General features: G+C 39.5%; 1 protein-coding gene across 3 annotated transcripts in view; it reads right to left on the bottom strand.

The window, feature by feature from the left end:
• CRIM1 (cysteine rich transmembrane BMP regulator 1) overlaps positions 1–16,669 on the bottom strand; it is a 336,829-nt gene that overhangs the window by 152,599 nt on the left and 167,561 nt on the right. For 2 of the 3 annotated variants that reach the window (XM_075924932.1, XM_075924933.1), the window contains one exon: positions 2,943–3,064. The exons of the other annotated variant lie outside the window; for it this stretch is intronic. In XM_075924932.1, the coding sequence (XP_075781047.1) occupies positions 2,943–3,064 (122 nt within the window). The remainder of the gene's footprint in view (positions 1–2,942; positions 3,065–16,669) is intronic. 3 annotated transcript variants of the gene reach the window in all.

Here is a 16,669-nt window from a genome sequence, read left to right as displayed (position 1 = left end):
ACAGAAACCATGTTGACTTTTGTCCAACAAATTATGTTCTTCTACATGCTTCACAATTTTATTCTTTACTATTGTTTCGACTAATTTGCCCGGTACTGAAGTTAGACTTACCGGTCTGTAATTGCCAGGATCGCCTCTAGAGCCCTTTTTAAATATTGGTGTCACATTGGCTACCTTCCAGTCATTAGGTATGGAAGCCGATTTAAAGGATAGGTTACAAACCACAGATAATAGCTCAGCAATTTCCCATTTAAGTTCATTTAGAACCCTTGGATGAATGCCTTCCGGTCCCAGAGATTTGTTAACATTGAGTTTTTCTATTTGTTCCAAAACCTCCTCTAATGACACTTCAATCCGGGACAGTTCCTCAGATTCATCACCCACAAAGGACGGTGCAGATTCAGGAATCTCCCCCGAATTAAGTTCGAACTAGCGGAGCGCTAGTGTAGCGCCTATGAAAGTTAGTTCGAACTAACTCTGTAGTGTAGACATACCCTCAATGACTTAACCACCTGCATTCTGCTACAAAGACCTTTTACATCTGCACTTGAAAGGGAATCCTCTGAACTGTCATTCATGTTAAAATTCGACACTCTCCAAAAAGGAATGAACAAACACTCAAGCTATCTTACCCATTACCAAGATAGCTTCCCCAATTATCACCTCTAATACCATTAACTCACAAACATCCTACTCTCCCTACCTCTAATATCATCAATTCACAGACACTTACCTTCCTTCCTCCCCCCCCCCCGCGTCCCCCTCCTGTTCTGAAATGTGATTTGTCCTTTTCATATGTGTCCATTTTTTTTAATTGTATCCTTTGGTATATATGGTTGTGACTATTTTCTTCCACTATTTGATCTGAGGAAGTGGGTCTGGCCCACGAAAGCTCATCATCTAATAAACCATCTTGTTAGTCTTTAAAGTGCTACATTGTCCTGCATTTTGCTTCATTTAGGTAAGATTGCAATGGGTAAATCTGAGGAACAAGGGGAAAAAAAGAGTTGTACCTTCAGAATATCTTAGGGTAAACAGTAAGGCAAAATAGTAAGAGAGGTAGCCATGTTAGTCTGAACTTGGTAAAACAAAACAAAAAAAGCAGTAATATAGCACTTTAAAGACTAACAAGATAGTTTATTAGGTGATGAGCTTTCGTGGGGCAGACCCACTTCTTCAGATTATATTCTGAAAGCGAATTGGCATGGCCATTATATAGCAGAAGGATACAATGAAAAAAGTAAAAAAGTTTGCAATTTTTTTACTTTTTTCATTGTATCCCTCTGTTATATAATGGTCATGCCAATTCACTTTCAGAACATGATCTGAAGAAGTGGGTCTGCCCCACGAAAGCTCATCACCTAATAAACTATCTTGTTAGTCTTTAAAGTAAGGCAATGCTATAGATAAGGAAGTAATGGTATAATCTCAAGACCACAGTCAACTGCATGAAATCAGCATAATAAAGATTTTTAAGTAGCGCCTGAGGAAAATCTTGCCTCTCTTGGGAAGTAAAATACCATGGACATACATTTCAGAATAAAGTAGGAATAGATGATGTAACAAAAACAGTTCCTATTAACTTATACCTTCTTAAACCTGCTTTTCAGTCTCATGGAACATATGTTGTAACAACTCAGACTATCTTACACACTGAGAATGAGATATAAATAGGTCCACAGTAGTCACAAAGTGTTCTTAAGCCTTAGGAGTTTATGTAAGAGTGTCTATAAATTACATCTATGAACACATGTCTGAAACTAGCTCAATATTTCTTAGTCATCAAGGTGCTATAGTGAATGATGAATCAAATTCTGCCTTATGTTATATGGTTAAATCAAGTACTCAGGTTTTCAAAAATGAGAAAGTTGTTTTAAGGATTATGGAACAGGAAGCCAGTTGAATATGCGACAAGCTATGTATGAGGCAGTAAATAAATGAGATGGTTTACATTTATCTTGTCAGAGTATACTGTCTTATTCCTACAACTGAGTTTTTTTTCAGATCATCAGTTACTTTCAATGGTAAATTTTTTCATGGACATAAGAAAAGCTCGTCTTATATATTTCATATATTCTCCTACTATTATCACAGTAAAGATGCTAACTATTTGCTACTTACTACATTTTAATTATTTAATCAACCTTTAAGCTGTTTGTACTATCACAACAATTACTCAAAACATTTTTGGTATGCATATACTGCACAAGAATTCAGAAATAAGGGCTGTCTCAAGCATATGCCAGATGTACAGGTACAGATAAATATGGGACAATGTACTTTTACAGACACCACAATATCATTATCCATTTGAGCATTCACCTGAGATACTTCCCATCTTGTGACCCACTGTAACACTCCTCTTTCACAACACCACCATCCATTGAAAAGCATCCATCCCCATGATCATGTACAATATTTGTGAAGCACAGTAGCTCAAGTATAAAATATTCAAGTTATTCAGAAAATGTCTTCTCTAAACTTTAGTTTTGAATGGAATTAGAATGAGAGTTAGTTTAAGCTGCTTTAGGAATATATGCGTCTTCAAAAGTTTTCTTAAATTGCTCAAAGAGTATATTTGTCTTTAGAATTATCTTGCAACACTTAAGACTGTCAGTAACAAAACTGCCTACATTTTAAAGGAGCATGGTATTTAGTATTGGCAAAGAAGATCTTGAATGTCAATTCCAATTGTGTTCTAAATTTACATTTAAAAGATCCAACAAATTCAGGATGGGGAAGGTGTGCAGTGAATATAAAAGGTTAAGAAATTGACTTCTTTCTAATGTAATTTTGCCGCATTACAGTATTTAGATGTGTTTTTATCTTGAACAGCCCTTGAGGAAATTGTTTTCCAAATTCCTGGATTGCATGTTCAAATACCCACACTTTCTAAAGATGTATAAATCATCCTCTCCATGTACAATAAAAACTTCACATACCATTGACACATTCAAAGACATCACAGCACTTGCCGGGTGTTCCATCTCCACGTGAGACTATCTGGGGAATGGAGCCTGCCTCACACACGGGGAAACCACATAAACCAGAGAGACACTCGCATCTGAAACCAAAAAAAAGGAAGGGGGACCCCCATAAGTAAATGAAGTCACATATCAGAGGAAAGCATAGCAAGGTAAAATAGTTGGTTTCAGCAACAGAGTTCCTGCTGTTAACTGTATAAATATTTTAAAATGACCTTTTATTAATAGCGATAAAATCTAATTTAACAAAGTCTATTATTTTGGTGAATTAACTCCCTGAACTTTGCTGGCCATAAGGAAGAACAGCTGGAGGTTTTCAGAGCTTGTGTTACAGCCATCAAGCAATATACATATATATACACACAGGTTCAAAAAGCAGCAGACATACAATAAACTTAAGATTATCTAAAGTAGCTTTACCCTCAAATGTAAATTCAGAAAAGTTTATCTTGGTGAAAATTAACACCAGCAAACTCAATGTATGGAAACGTCTGTTCCCTCATCATTCACTCCTCAGGAATATCTTAACTGGGTTACACAGGAAAAAGAAAGACATCATACTTGTTATCTAGTGCCATGACAACTTGGATAGTCATTTACAACTGTTCAAACTGAGTACAAAAAAGTACAATTGTGATTTGTTAATGTTTTATCGCCATTTTGCAGAAGGTCAAATGGTGCCACAAGGAGCAAGGTAGTGGAAAGATTTGGACTTTCCATGTATGAAATGTCCTGGTCAGGTTTTCACACAAAGTATAGAGTGCTTTTTAGATCAAAATTTAGAGTTGGAAAATATAGCATCCTGATAAGTAGTCAGAGATGGTCTCTACCTAATTTTCCTGCTTAAAAAAACCCCTCAAAGAGTTCTATTTATTTATGATACATGGAATGTATACGGCATTAATATTATTTACACAGTGACAACATACACTTAGCTATACATATATAAAAATTGGGTATATCAGACATTTAGTGGCTTCGGTCCAGAAAAGCTTACATATTAAAGGTGTGAGCAGGCAGAACAACACAAAACACAAGACAAAATAAACACAGAAAGGATAGTGGTTATTACAGCTGAGAAGTTTCATAGAATAGATATGTCTTCAAAAGTTTTTCTGAGCATAGAGATTCAAGTTTTATGAAAGGGTATAGATTAATTTACCAGCTGATGAATGAACACAAATTTCAAAAGTAAGAGGGGAAAGCCCCTATAATTATATTTTAAAGCAAGTCAGGAATGGAGGTCTCTTGGATATCTTTATAATACAGGCAGTCCCCGGGGTTACGTACAAGATAGGGACTGTAGGTTTGTTCTTAAGTTGAATCTGTATGTAAGTCGGAACTGGCATCCAGATTCAGCCGCTGCTGAAGCTGATCAGTTTCAACAGCGGCTGAATCTGGATGCCAGTTCCGACTTACATACAGATTCAACTTAAGAACCCCAGGCGTCCAAGTCAGCTGCTGCTGAAACTGATCAGCAGCTGATTCCAGGAAGCCCAGGGCAGAGCAACTCTGCCTCGGGCTTCCTGTAGTCAGCCGCTGGTCAGTTTCAGCAGCGGCTGACTTGGGGACGCCTGGGGCAGAGCAGCTGGGGTGCTGCTGGGTTGGTCCAGTAGCGCCAAGGAGCGGTGCTGCGGGACCAACTGGCAGCGCCCCACCTGCTCTACCACAGGCCCCGGGCTTTGCTCCACGTCTCCCTGGTCTGCTGGGGGGGGGCACTAGCTGCGTTCTCCCTCCCCTCCCCCCCCCCCCCCAGCAGACCAGGGAGACGCGGAGCAAAGCGGCGGAGGACCCAGGCCAGACCGCAGCACTTCCAGATCAGCGCCGCGGTCCAGCCCCGGGTCCTCCGCCGCTTTACTCAGCGTCTCCCTGGTCTGCAGACGCTTCCAGCTGATCAGCTTCCAGATCAGCGCCGCGGGTCCGGCCCGGGTCCTCCGCCGCTTTGCTCCGCGTCTCCCTAGTCTGCTGGCTCCCCCAGCAGACCAGGGAGACACTGAGCAGCTTTTCTCGCCCTGGGGGAGGCGGGCGGCGGGACCAGGCATCCCGCCGCTCCAGTCCTCCAGGGCGAGAAAATCCCCATTCGTAACTGCGGATCCGACATAAGTCGGATCCGCGTAACTCGGGGACTGCCTGTATATTTAAAAACAGACACACCATGAATTCTCCACTCCAGATCAACCCACCTGCTTGCATTGCACCATGTTGTGGAGGTGGGGAATTAGCTGCGGTTTAGAATACTGAACAAATGGCTGGAAATCAGGAACAAGGTTTTATTTGCCACTCCTAGGACTCATTGGTGTCTTTGGAAACTCATTTAGCTTCTCAGTGTTCATTTTTTCCTTAATATGAATAAATAATTCCCTGCCCACACCCACACACTCATATCCATAGTTTTTCTCTCTCTCTCACACTCACAAACACATCCATAGTCACTCACTCAATATATGGAAAGACAATACAAAAAATTTCCTAGGAAGCAAGGAAGCAAAATGTTTGTGATTGTGAGTCCCCTATATATGGTCCAGTCAAGCCTCTCCCCTTTCTCCCTATTTTTTGTCTTTATTTTTAAAACTAAGTGAGAGAATAGAAAGAATCAGACTGGAGAGACAATAGGAGGGATAAAGTATGGGAAAAGAGAAGGCTGACAAAGATAATTACAAGAAAATAATTCTCCTTGCTTCTCTCCCATCCTATGCAAAGGCAGACGAGATAACTGGGGGACATAGCAAGCTGCTTCCCTAGACAAAGGCTTACTTTAATGTGCTGCCTGTAGCATCCTTTGACCAAAGGAGACACTCTAAGTGTTCAGAAGGTCTATCTGTTAGTACATAATAAAAGTATCTGAGCAGTCTTATATACTTCTATAACAGATGCCTCAGCCTTCATTGCCCAAGATTTGGAGGTACCTCTAGACACATGATCTGATAATCAGGGCACAAAGATGATTAGCTTGATCCTAGGCTAGACAGATGCACTCATTTATCTGGCAACAGTAGCCTTAGAAGTGGCTTTTCCTTTGTGTTGACTAAATAAAACAGACTACAGTAAAACTCCAATAGTCTGGCATCCAAGAGTCCGGCAGTCCTGATAGTCTGGCATCAAAATGGCAAGAGCCTAGTGAGTGAGCTTCGGCAAAAAATGAGTCACAAGGTAACAGTGGCAGCAGCTGAACTGAGCGAAAAGGGTAAAAAAGGGTTAAAAAAACCTAAAATATTACAGTATACTGTATTACAATAAAAAGGGTTAAGAACACTTTATATACAGTATATACTGTATATAGTATATACATAACCAGCTTATAGTACCTCCTGATACTCCGGCATATCTGATAATCCGGCACCACCTAGGTCCCATAGGTTCCAGATTATCGGAAGTCTACTATTAATAACTATGTTTCTGAACCTCTGACAAAGACACAAATAAAAATTCAAAACTCTTTATATTCAAAAAAGTAGTTACTCAGCATGAAGGACTGCAGAACTAAAACAATGCAAAGAATGGATCCTGCTTTTGGGATGAATCAGAGTTCTTTAGTGAATTAGGCCATTTCCGACCACCTACTATTTCTGTTGAGGGAGTTAGAATCTAGATAGTGAATGTGACAGGGGACTGCAAGATGAGAAACTAAATACAACTGAATGACAGCCTGGACAATATATTGGATTCTTGCCCATACCACAAAGTTTCTAAGTGATGTTGGGCGAGACATCTAAAAGCAAGATTTTCATATGTGGCTGCTAAATGTGTGCTTCATTTACTAGTACCCAACTTAAGGCATTTAGGGACCAATTTACCTAAAATTTTTAACACTCAATTCCCACTGAAGTGAATGGGGGCTGGTTTTTTCTGAGTACACAACATGCTATCAAAACATTAAATACTCTAAAAAAAAATCAAGGAGTAAACATCTCAAGTTGGGTATGAAAAATCAGTATACAATTGACAAGTTTGGCTTTCTAATCTATCCCCACCCTACCTTTGAAAAAAATACCACTTCCTCACCCTTAATACATTTTTCTTCACAAGACCCCTAAAAACATCTGTGAGACACTCAGATATTGTGATGGTATTATTGCATAGCAAAGCCTGTAAGAAAATTGTTATTTCTGTATTCAGTACAGGTTTAGTAAGGCTTGCTGCAAAGGACCACGATGAATCTTTAAATGGGTTGGGAATTTGTGTCCCTGGCTGAATGAAAAAATAAACAGTGCTTTATAGGGGGAAGGGAGTAGGGTTGCCAGGTGTCTGGTACTGACCCGGACAGTCCGGTATTTTCGCCTCCTGTCTGGTAAAAAAATTCAGAAAATACTCGACGCCTAAAATGTCCGGTATTTTCTGATTTTTTTCCCCCTGCCATGAGGCAAAAATACCAGACACCAGGCAACCCTATGATACGCTCAGCAACCAGACCCAGGCCTGTCCAACCCCCCTCCTGCCTACCTGGTTCTGCAGGAGCTTGTCTTGTGGCTGGCAGAAAAACAATGGGCCATGATGATTTTTATTTAAAAAAAAAATTTTTTTATTTGCTCAACAACTTTGCCCTCCTCCCCCCATTATTTTCCCCAACAGAATTTTTTTAGTTTTTTGGGGGGGGGGGGGGGGGGCGGTTCGGTATTTTTAGTTAAACCATCTGGCAACCCTAGGAGGGAGGAGGAGGGTAGGACAGATCCACCAATGGGACAAGAGGGGGAGGGGGCAACTGCCCTGGACCCCAAGCCCTTTAAATTGCTACCATGCAGCACTTTCTGGGCAGTACTAAGGACTGCATGGAGGAGGCAAGCCACTCTCTGGTCAGTGCTGAGGGCTGCCTAGCCCCAGCCTTGTCCCTTCCACCTTAGGACTCAGCTCTTCAAGGGGCATAGAGCAAAGCCTCCCTGGTCTTGCCCATGGGCCCTGCAAAGCTGTCAGTTCTGCTGTGGGAGGAAAACTGCTGCAAAATGGGACAAAGTACCAGCCTGGCAATGCTGAGTCATCCCCTGGAAAATGTATAGGCAGAAGGATTTAAAAGAGGCAGCCCTGTGCGTGAAGCTCCTTTTTAGATGGAGCAAACTGAGGAATTCTGTTCTTTCCCATCTTTTGAGTGTTTGGCTTTGCAATCTTAATGCTTTTTCTTCTCCCTTTATCCCCACCGCCCATGTAATAATCTGTTAACTATGAGACATTAATGATGCATGCCTCAGCAAACTCAAAGATTCCTGTATGCACATTAGGAAATGATGGTATCTACAACTACATTTACAGTCATATTGCACAAATGTATACACTACCAAATATAAAATAAGTAATTTATTACAGGCCAAATTATGCCTTCAGAGGGGCTGTAGTGGAGGCTTAATTTGAAATGAATTGAATTAATACAGGTGTATTATTAAGGGTGTCTGTGGCACACAAAAAGGAAAGAACCCACTTTCAGTATCAGACGTCAGGGTTGATAGTCAGGAAAAGCATTTATCTGAACACATCAAATCTGGAAATTATTGTGATACAGCAAACATATTCCCAGGCCATTTTAAGTTACTTGTCCCATAAGAACCACAATTTAAGCTCTTGTAATGGTGCAAGGTAGCAATATTTCATATACTGCATACAATATTTCATATACTACAATATTTCATTACTACTTTACTCATAAATTATGAGTTAATATCTTCCAAGTCCTTTCCAAAGTTCAAATCTTAAATGAACCAAACTGTTCCATAGAATTTCTATAGATAGTAAATCCATGTTCAAATAATAAAAATTAGCAGTAGGGACATATTATTGATCATCTGACCAGATGACTGTGATATACTAAGGGAGATTACAGAAGCTGTAAAAATAAAATTCAGTAATAATGAGGGAATTTCAACTATTTCATGTTGACTAGGGACATGTGACCGCAGGATGGGATGCAGAGATAAAGTTTCTTGACATGTTAAATGACTGTTTCTTGAGCAACTGGTTCTGGAACCCACAATAGGAGAGGCAATTCTTGATTTAGTCTTAAGCGGAGCATAGGATCTGCTCCAACAGGTGACTATAGCTGGACTGCTTACAAATAGCAATCATAGTATAATTAGTTTCATATCCCTGTGATGGGAAAAACCCCACAGCAGAGCAGCACTGGAGCATTTAATTTCAGAAAGGGGAACTACACAAAAAATGAGGGGGTTAAACAGAAATTAAAATGTACAGTGCCAAGAGTGAAATCTGTGCAAACTGCAAGGAAACTTTTTTTAAAATACCATAACAGAGGCTCAATTTAATTGTATACCCCCAAAATAAAAAACACAGTAAGAGAACCCCCCCCCCCAAAAAAAAAGTACCACTGTGGGTTAATTCAGTGTTGATAAATGCAAAGTAACATATATTGGAAACATAATCCCAGCTATATGTATAAAATGATGGGGACTAAATTAGCTGTTGCCACTCAAGAGATCTTGGAGTCACTGTGGACAGTTCTCTGAAAACATCCATTCAATGTGCAAGCAGCAGTCAAAAAAGCAAACAATGTTGGAAATCATTATAAAAGGGATAAAGAATAAGACAGATAACATCTTATTGCCTCTATATAAACCAATGGTACACCCACATCTTCAATACTGTGTGTAGACATGATCGCCTCATCTCAAAAAAGATATCTTGGCCTTGGAAAAAGTTCAAAAAAGGACAACAAAAATTATTAGGAGTATGGAATGGCTGCCATATGAGGAGAGATTAATAAGACTGGGACTTTTTGGCCTGGAAAATAAATGTACAAAGGAAATATGGCAGAGGGCTATAAAACTATGACTGGTGTGAAGAAAGTAAGTAAAGAAGAGCTACTTACCCCTTCCTGTAATACAAGAATGAAGGATCACCAAATGAAATTAATAAGTAGCAGGTTTAACAAACAAACAAAGGGAAAAAAACAAAGGGTCTGGTAGCACTTTATAGACTAACAAAACATGTAAACGGTATCATGAGCTTTCGTGGGCACAGCCCACTTCTTCAGAGGACCGGAGTTATGAGTTTGGGACATGTACACTCGAAATAAATAGGAGAAGGGAAGAGGAGGGGGGAGGGAAGAAAAGGGAAGGGGTGGGAGACAGAGCATCATTTTTTCTTCCCTCACCCCTTCTTTTCCCCTCTCCTATTTATTTCGAGTGTACACATCCCAAACTCATAACTCCGGTCATCTGAAGAAGCGGGTTGTGCCCATGAAAGCTCATGATACCATCTACATGTTTTGTTAGTCTGTAAGTGCTACCAGACCATTTGTTGGATTTTTTTCTATAACAGACTAACTCGGCTACTCCCTGAAGCTTCTAAACAAAGGGAAGTATTTCACATAGCACAGTCAACCTGTGGAACTCCTTGTCAGAGGATATTGTAAAGACCAAGACTATAATAGGGCTCAAAAAAAGAGTTAAATAACTGTATGGAGGATAGGTCCATCAGTGGCTATTAGCCAGCATCTGTAGGAATGCAAAATGCAGGACAATGTAGCACTTTAAAGACTAACAAGATGGTTTATTAGATGATGAGCTTTCGTGGGCCAGACCCACTTCCTCAGATCAAATAGTGGAAGAAAGTAGTCACAACCATATATACCGAAGGATACAATTAAAAAAATGAACAAATATGAAAAGGACAAATCACATTGCAGAACAGGAGGGGGATGCGGGGGGGGGGGGGGGGGAAGGAAGGAAGGTAAGTGTCTGTGAATTGATGATATTAGAGGTAGGGAGAGTGGGATGTTTGTGAGTTAATGGTATTAGAGGTGATAATTGGGGAAACTGTCTTGGTAATGGGTGAGATAGTTCAAATGTTTGTTAAGTCCTTGTTGGCAAGTGTCGAATTTTAACATGAATGACAGTTCAGAGGATTCCCTTTCAAGTGCAGATGTAAAAGGTCTTTGTAGCAGAATGCAGGTGGTCAAGTCATTGAGAGAGTGTCCTTTCTGGTTAAAATGGCAAGAAACTGTTTTCTCTTTGTGATCTTGTCTGATATCTGTTTCGTGGGCATTAATCCTTTGGCGAAGTGTCTGAGATGTTTGTCCAATGTACATAGCAGACGGACACTACCCCAGACTAACACGACTACATTTCTATCACTATTCTGTAGGAATGGTGTCCCTTGCTTCTGTTTGTCAGAAGCTGGAAATGGGTGACAAGTGATAGCTCACTTGACGATTACCCTGTTCTGTTCACTCCCTCTGGGGCACCCAGCATTGGTCACTGTCAGAGGACAGAATATTGGGCTAGATGGACCTTTGGTCTGATGCAATAATGGCCATTTCCATGCTCACCTGTGGCAGAAAAATGGGATATGTTTCAAAATAAGTTGTGCAGATCTGTGACACTCTTCTCGCTCATATGAAAAATTCATTGGATAATAATTATGTTAATAGCTAAATCCCCATCCCTGGGCAAATGAGATATTCTGCATTGGGATTAGAGGGCCAGTTCACAACTCCCAGTGCTAAAATTCCAGGCTTTCTCTAAGCTCTCATCTACTTTCATTACACTTGGTTCACATTTTCAGAGGTTTCCTTTTCAGTAATAAGAGTTATAAGCTTGTTTTTTTTTTTTAAATGTCAGCAGAAATTCTGGAAAACAAGATAGTATCTTCAAAGAAGTCAGGGTTCAGTGTGAGGGTGTGTACTAGCTCTTTCTGAGTCTTCCTTTAGCCCAGACATTGCTTCCTCTTGTGTTCTTTTAAAAATAAATCAAGCAAATTACTGTTTTCTGAGATACAGTGAGATGTACTGACTAGCTTCTTATCTATATCCCTTCCAATGTTACAGCAACTTTATCAGCAGGATGCTTGTCAGTGAGCGGACACTGCAGGAACTATTATTAAGTAGATAAAGCAGTTGGATATTGACCTAGCACTATCTTTGTGACTCTACTTTCCAACAGATAATGGAAAAAAAGACAGGGAAAATAGTTTTTCTTAATATTACGCAGATTTAGGATGAAGATGAATTTCCATTCATCTATGTTAACACTGTGAGCGGTAGCATGAAACAAGAGACTCCACTTTGAGAGACAGGCTCCTAGGTGAGAGAAAGGATTGGAATGATAAATGAGCGGAAAGCTCAAAAAGCAGTGACAGCTCAGAGTCAAGATAACAGGAGGTGTGGTGCTACCAGAGGTGTGAGAAGGGACACTAAGGCAAGAATGAAGACTAGAGCAAATGAAAAAAAGGGTGAAGTATGAAAGAAAAGGTATGAGAGAGTACCCTAGAGCAACCAGATGAATGAGAGAGAAATGAAAGGACTTCAAAAGCACAGACCCAAAGAATTGTTTAAATAAAGCATTTATTATCTGGGTGCCAGCTCTGTAAAATGATAAAAAGAGATAATCATGTGATGACAACAATGGGACAATCTCTCTCTGAGCACATCACACAACTAGAGCTGATCGAATCTCTTCAGTTGGAAAATTTTGCTCTATTGAAACAAACTTTGCAGGAATATATTGAGTTTGAAAAAAGTGTGTGGCTGGTTTTAGAATAGACGTTTCATTTCACAATGACTTTGTTTTGAAATCTATTTTATATTGCAATTTATAAAAAATGTAAATTTTGAAATCACAAATTTTCCTTTAAAAAAAAAATTCCAGTTACTACAACCACTGGCATCCAACACCTCAACTTTTCAAAACATTTAATATAAACCCAAAAGATAGTCATTCAAAAAAAAAACAACCCATCTTTTAAGAGGAAAATGTTTTAGGAGTTTTTGTAAAGAATGGAGAGAGACACGGAGCTACTATTCAAAAGGGAACAAGTTCCACACCCTGGGGCTCAGAACAGAAAAGCCCTAATGTATAATTATGGGATTCTGAAAAAACAGGTAATGTTCGAAACCAGGCATTCCAGAACAAGACTTTTGGAGGTGGGTATGAATTTAGATGGAGTCTGCACTGTGAAGGGCTTTAAAAAATGTATGTGTCAATTTCAATCTACATGGCTTTTGATTTATAGCCATTGTAAAAGCAGGTATATGAGTACTCGCCATTGCTCCAAGGAAGGTGTTTTCACTGGAAAAAGCATCCCATTTCCAGTGATATAAATCTCTGCCTGTTGTCCTGAAGTATCATGAGATACTGACCTTTACTCCTATAACTGATCTAAGGCAGAGTATTCTCCACATTGGGCTTGTGACAATGCAGCTCCTTAAACAGATTCAGGGAACACTAATGATTTTGGGGGTTTAATAATATTATCTTTTGTTAATTTCTTTCCTTCCACTTTACATTTTGACCTGTTTTACCCTCAAATTTTCACCTCAATGTCAAGAGAAATGTGCAGAAGAATGAAGTGACTTTGACTTCACCAACCTGTGAACTGCAAAGAAAGAAACCAGAACTCCCCACATTCCATTTTGTCTCCTGCTGCAATCACAGAAACACTAGCCAAATATATCACACCAACCAAAAAAACAACAAAAAACTGAAATATTAGCAAGCATGGACACAATATTTGTAGTAAATAGGGGAGATAAACATGCAAGCACTACATGTACCACAATTTACCTCCACATGTCTAATTTATCCTTGCTGTCACTTACCTTGCAAACCAAAGAAAATCAAGTTATGCTAATAAAAATGTGTTTCCTGTAATTTTTTTCTTTAAAATAAATTTGAATTTAACAGTATTATGTGTGTGTCACAGAGCTCAACATATTGCTTAAATAAAATAGCTAATAAAGTATCTAGAGACTCACACCGGGTATTTCATTCTAGGATGGAAAAACCAAGGCTACCTTCCCTTTTCAATATTAATGCTCATTCATATCACACAATTCACAATTATGCCTGTTCATAGTTCTCACTATAAATTAATAGGATATTAAGCACAAGGCTTAAAAACCATTCTCCTACTCTTTATTCAGACATTTGTCTATCATTCGCTATTTTTCCCAGAAGCATGTCTGTAGGCTATTTTAGGTGGAATAAAGGAAGATATTATACTGCTAGTTGTGTATTATACTGAAGGTAAAGAGATCCTCTTCATTTAGTTGGAACACAAAATCAGTTAACAAATGCCAAAAGGTTCTCTTATATATGGCTTTGAGATATGTGCCAACTCTTATCCTGAAATAGACTAACAGTGTTCCTGGGAAGTGAACAGGTTTCTGGTTCCCAAAAAAAAGCATGCCATAAAAGCTTTTCTGCCCAATTAAAAAAAAAAAAAAATCACATGAGAAACTGAAGCCTCTCCTCTTCTGCATAATATGTCAGTAGTCTATGAAGTCAGCTTCCCGTATCCAGTATTCCAAATGTCGTTATAGCTCTACTGTCACTTAGCATTTCTTTATCTCTGCTAAAACAGTACATTCTTGGGGTGGAAAGGGAGTATGATATCCAATGAGTTATGGTATCGGGTTCAAGACACAAATAAATAAATTACTACATCTGTTAAATACTATCAGATTCTTTAAAATTGACAAAAAAAAGTTGGTTAACTTTTAAACTGATCATGACAATCAAAGCTGAACTACAGCTGACTTATTTGTTAATGATTTTATGAAAAATTTCCAAACTTGTGCAAAAAAATCTTCCTCTGCCACCAATATATATGCATGCCTACACAGAGAAATCTCTGCTCCTCATTCCTGGATTTTGTAATGCAAAAATCTTTACATGAGATATTGTGAGATAATGAACAAAAAGTCCTTTCCCCTGCATCTTAAAATCCTTTCCTCAACTTGTATATCAAAATCAAGCTGCTTGAGTTTTTTTTAAAACTCCAAAAGACTTCATAATTGTACTCCAAAATCTCTTTTAATTTCATTTCTTAATTTTTGATTTTCATGGCCCCATCCCCGCACCCTGGTCCTTTCCTAGTGGCTGAAGATTCAGAGTTAAGATGAAAAGGGTAGTTCAAGTACTTTGGCTCTATCATTTCTGGCTGTCTGAAGGCTGACACACCAGTTATGCTATTTGCACTGAGTGTTCCATTTAAACCATGGGGTAATCATTTAGGACTCATCTACATGGCTAGCCTACACCAGTGAGGTGTAAACTGTAGTCTATATACCAATCTGTCATGCACTAAGACAAGCCCATTAAAGAACATGAACACTTTCTTTTCTAGTGTGAAAGTAGAAAGAATTATACTATAAGAGAAAGATGAATTATGCTGTAATAATTGAATAAGTTGAAGGAATACTGTTTGTCTCTGAACAGGAAGAAGAAAAGTATGTTAATGTTGTTTGTAGGAATGCAGATTACAAAGTGCTAGCCAGAGTTAATAGGAAAAGGAACATTAGGTGTTAGGGAGAAAACAATTGAGATAACCAAGCAATTGGACAGGAGATTGCTGTGTGCTTGATGTGGAAATGAAGAATACTTGAGTAGCCTCACACTAATTATGTGAAGTTTTGCCCCCCTTTTAATCCTGTTAATTTTGGCTTTCTTTTGACTGTATAAATCAAGGGGTTTGAACCTTGTATGGCACTCACATTTTCTCCATGCATTTTAGCAGAGCTTTGCTGAATAAACAGAGCGGTCTGATAAATCTGTGAGTCCTGTCTGACTTTGACACTAGCTACCTTTCACATTTCTTGGTAAAATTCTATATTTTAAACCACTCCTTCTTGAGAATTCCTCAGAAATAAGCTTTTTTAAAGCTTCTAAAATTTCACACACACAATTTTGCACAGGAATTAAGCATATACAAAATCCAAACACAGGATTTTTAAGAAAAGTAACAATCAATAACAACAAAAATACTAGGTTTGTTCACCATGGCCCCAATTCACCAAATCAAAACACATGCTTAATTCTATCCCTATAATGTAGCCCACTTACTTCCATGCAAGGTAAGCAAAGGTTACTCACCTTTAGCAGTAACTGACGTTCTTTGAGATGAGCATCCCTGTGGATGCTCCACAGCAGGTGGGTGCTCCACAGTAGGTGTCGGTGCGTCCCAGAGCCACAGACTGGATTCTTCACAGCAGTGCATGGGGGCCGTGCATGTGTGGCAGAGGCGGCGTGCGGGCACAATTTGGGACTACCATACATGCGCTGCCACCCTCCCCTCAGTTCCTTTTCTATCTGGACACCCGGCCTAATAACAAAAAGGAGTCCAAAGTAGAGGGGAGAAAGGGAGGGTAATGAAGCACCCACAGGGATGCTTCTCTCAAAGAAAGTCAGTTACTGCTAAAGGTGAGTAAACTCCTCTTCGAGAGAGAGAGAGATGTCACTGTGGGTGTTCCACAGCAGGTGACTGAAAAGTAATGTGTCCTATGGAAGTTTTTTTGATCTGAGGAAGTGGGTCTGGCCCACGAAAGCTCATCATCTAATAAACCATCTTGTTAGTCTTTAAAGTGCTACATTGTCCTGCATTTTGCTTCAGCTACCCCAGACTAACACGGCTACATCTCTACCACTATTCTATGGAAGTAGGGACTTCAGATCAGATAGCAGGCTGTTGACAGGACAGCTTTCACCACTCTGGTGGAGGAAAGAAGCCCCTGAAAAAGTGCATAGTGCCTGGCAAACGTTTGGTCTGAGGTCCATTAACAGCAGCACATATGTCTTCAATAGGGATCTTGAGCAAGTAAGCAACTGACGTGGCTACTGCCCTGGTGGAGTGCACATAAATCGAAGTAGGTGGTGGCAATTGGTTTTGGTTGTAACACATTTTGATGCAGTTTTTAAGATCCAGTGTGACAGTCTTTGGGATGATATCTGCCCTTCCTTGTTGAGTTC

Source organism: Pelodiscus sinensis, chromosome 3, assembly GCF_049634645.1.
Source record: "Pelodiscus sinensis isolate JC-2024 chromosome 3, ASM4963464v1, whole genome shotgun sequence".
Lineage (NCBI taxonomy): Eukaryota > Metazoa > Chordata > Testudines > Trionychidae > Pelodiscus > Pelodiscus sinensis.
Note: the sequence above shows the minus strand (reverse complement) of the source record. Positions and strands in the feature narration are given on the sequence as shown.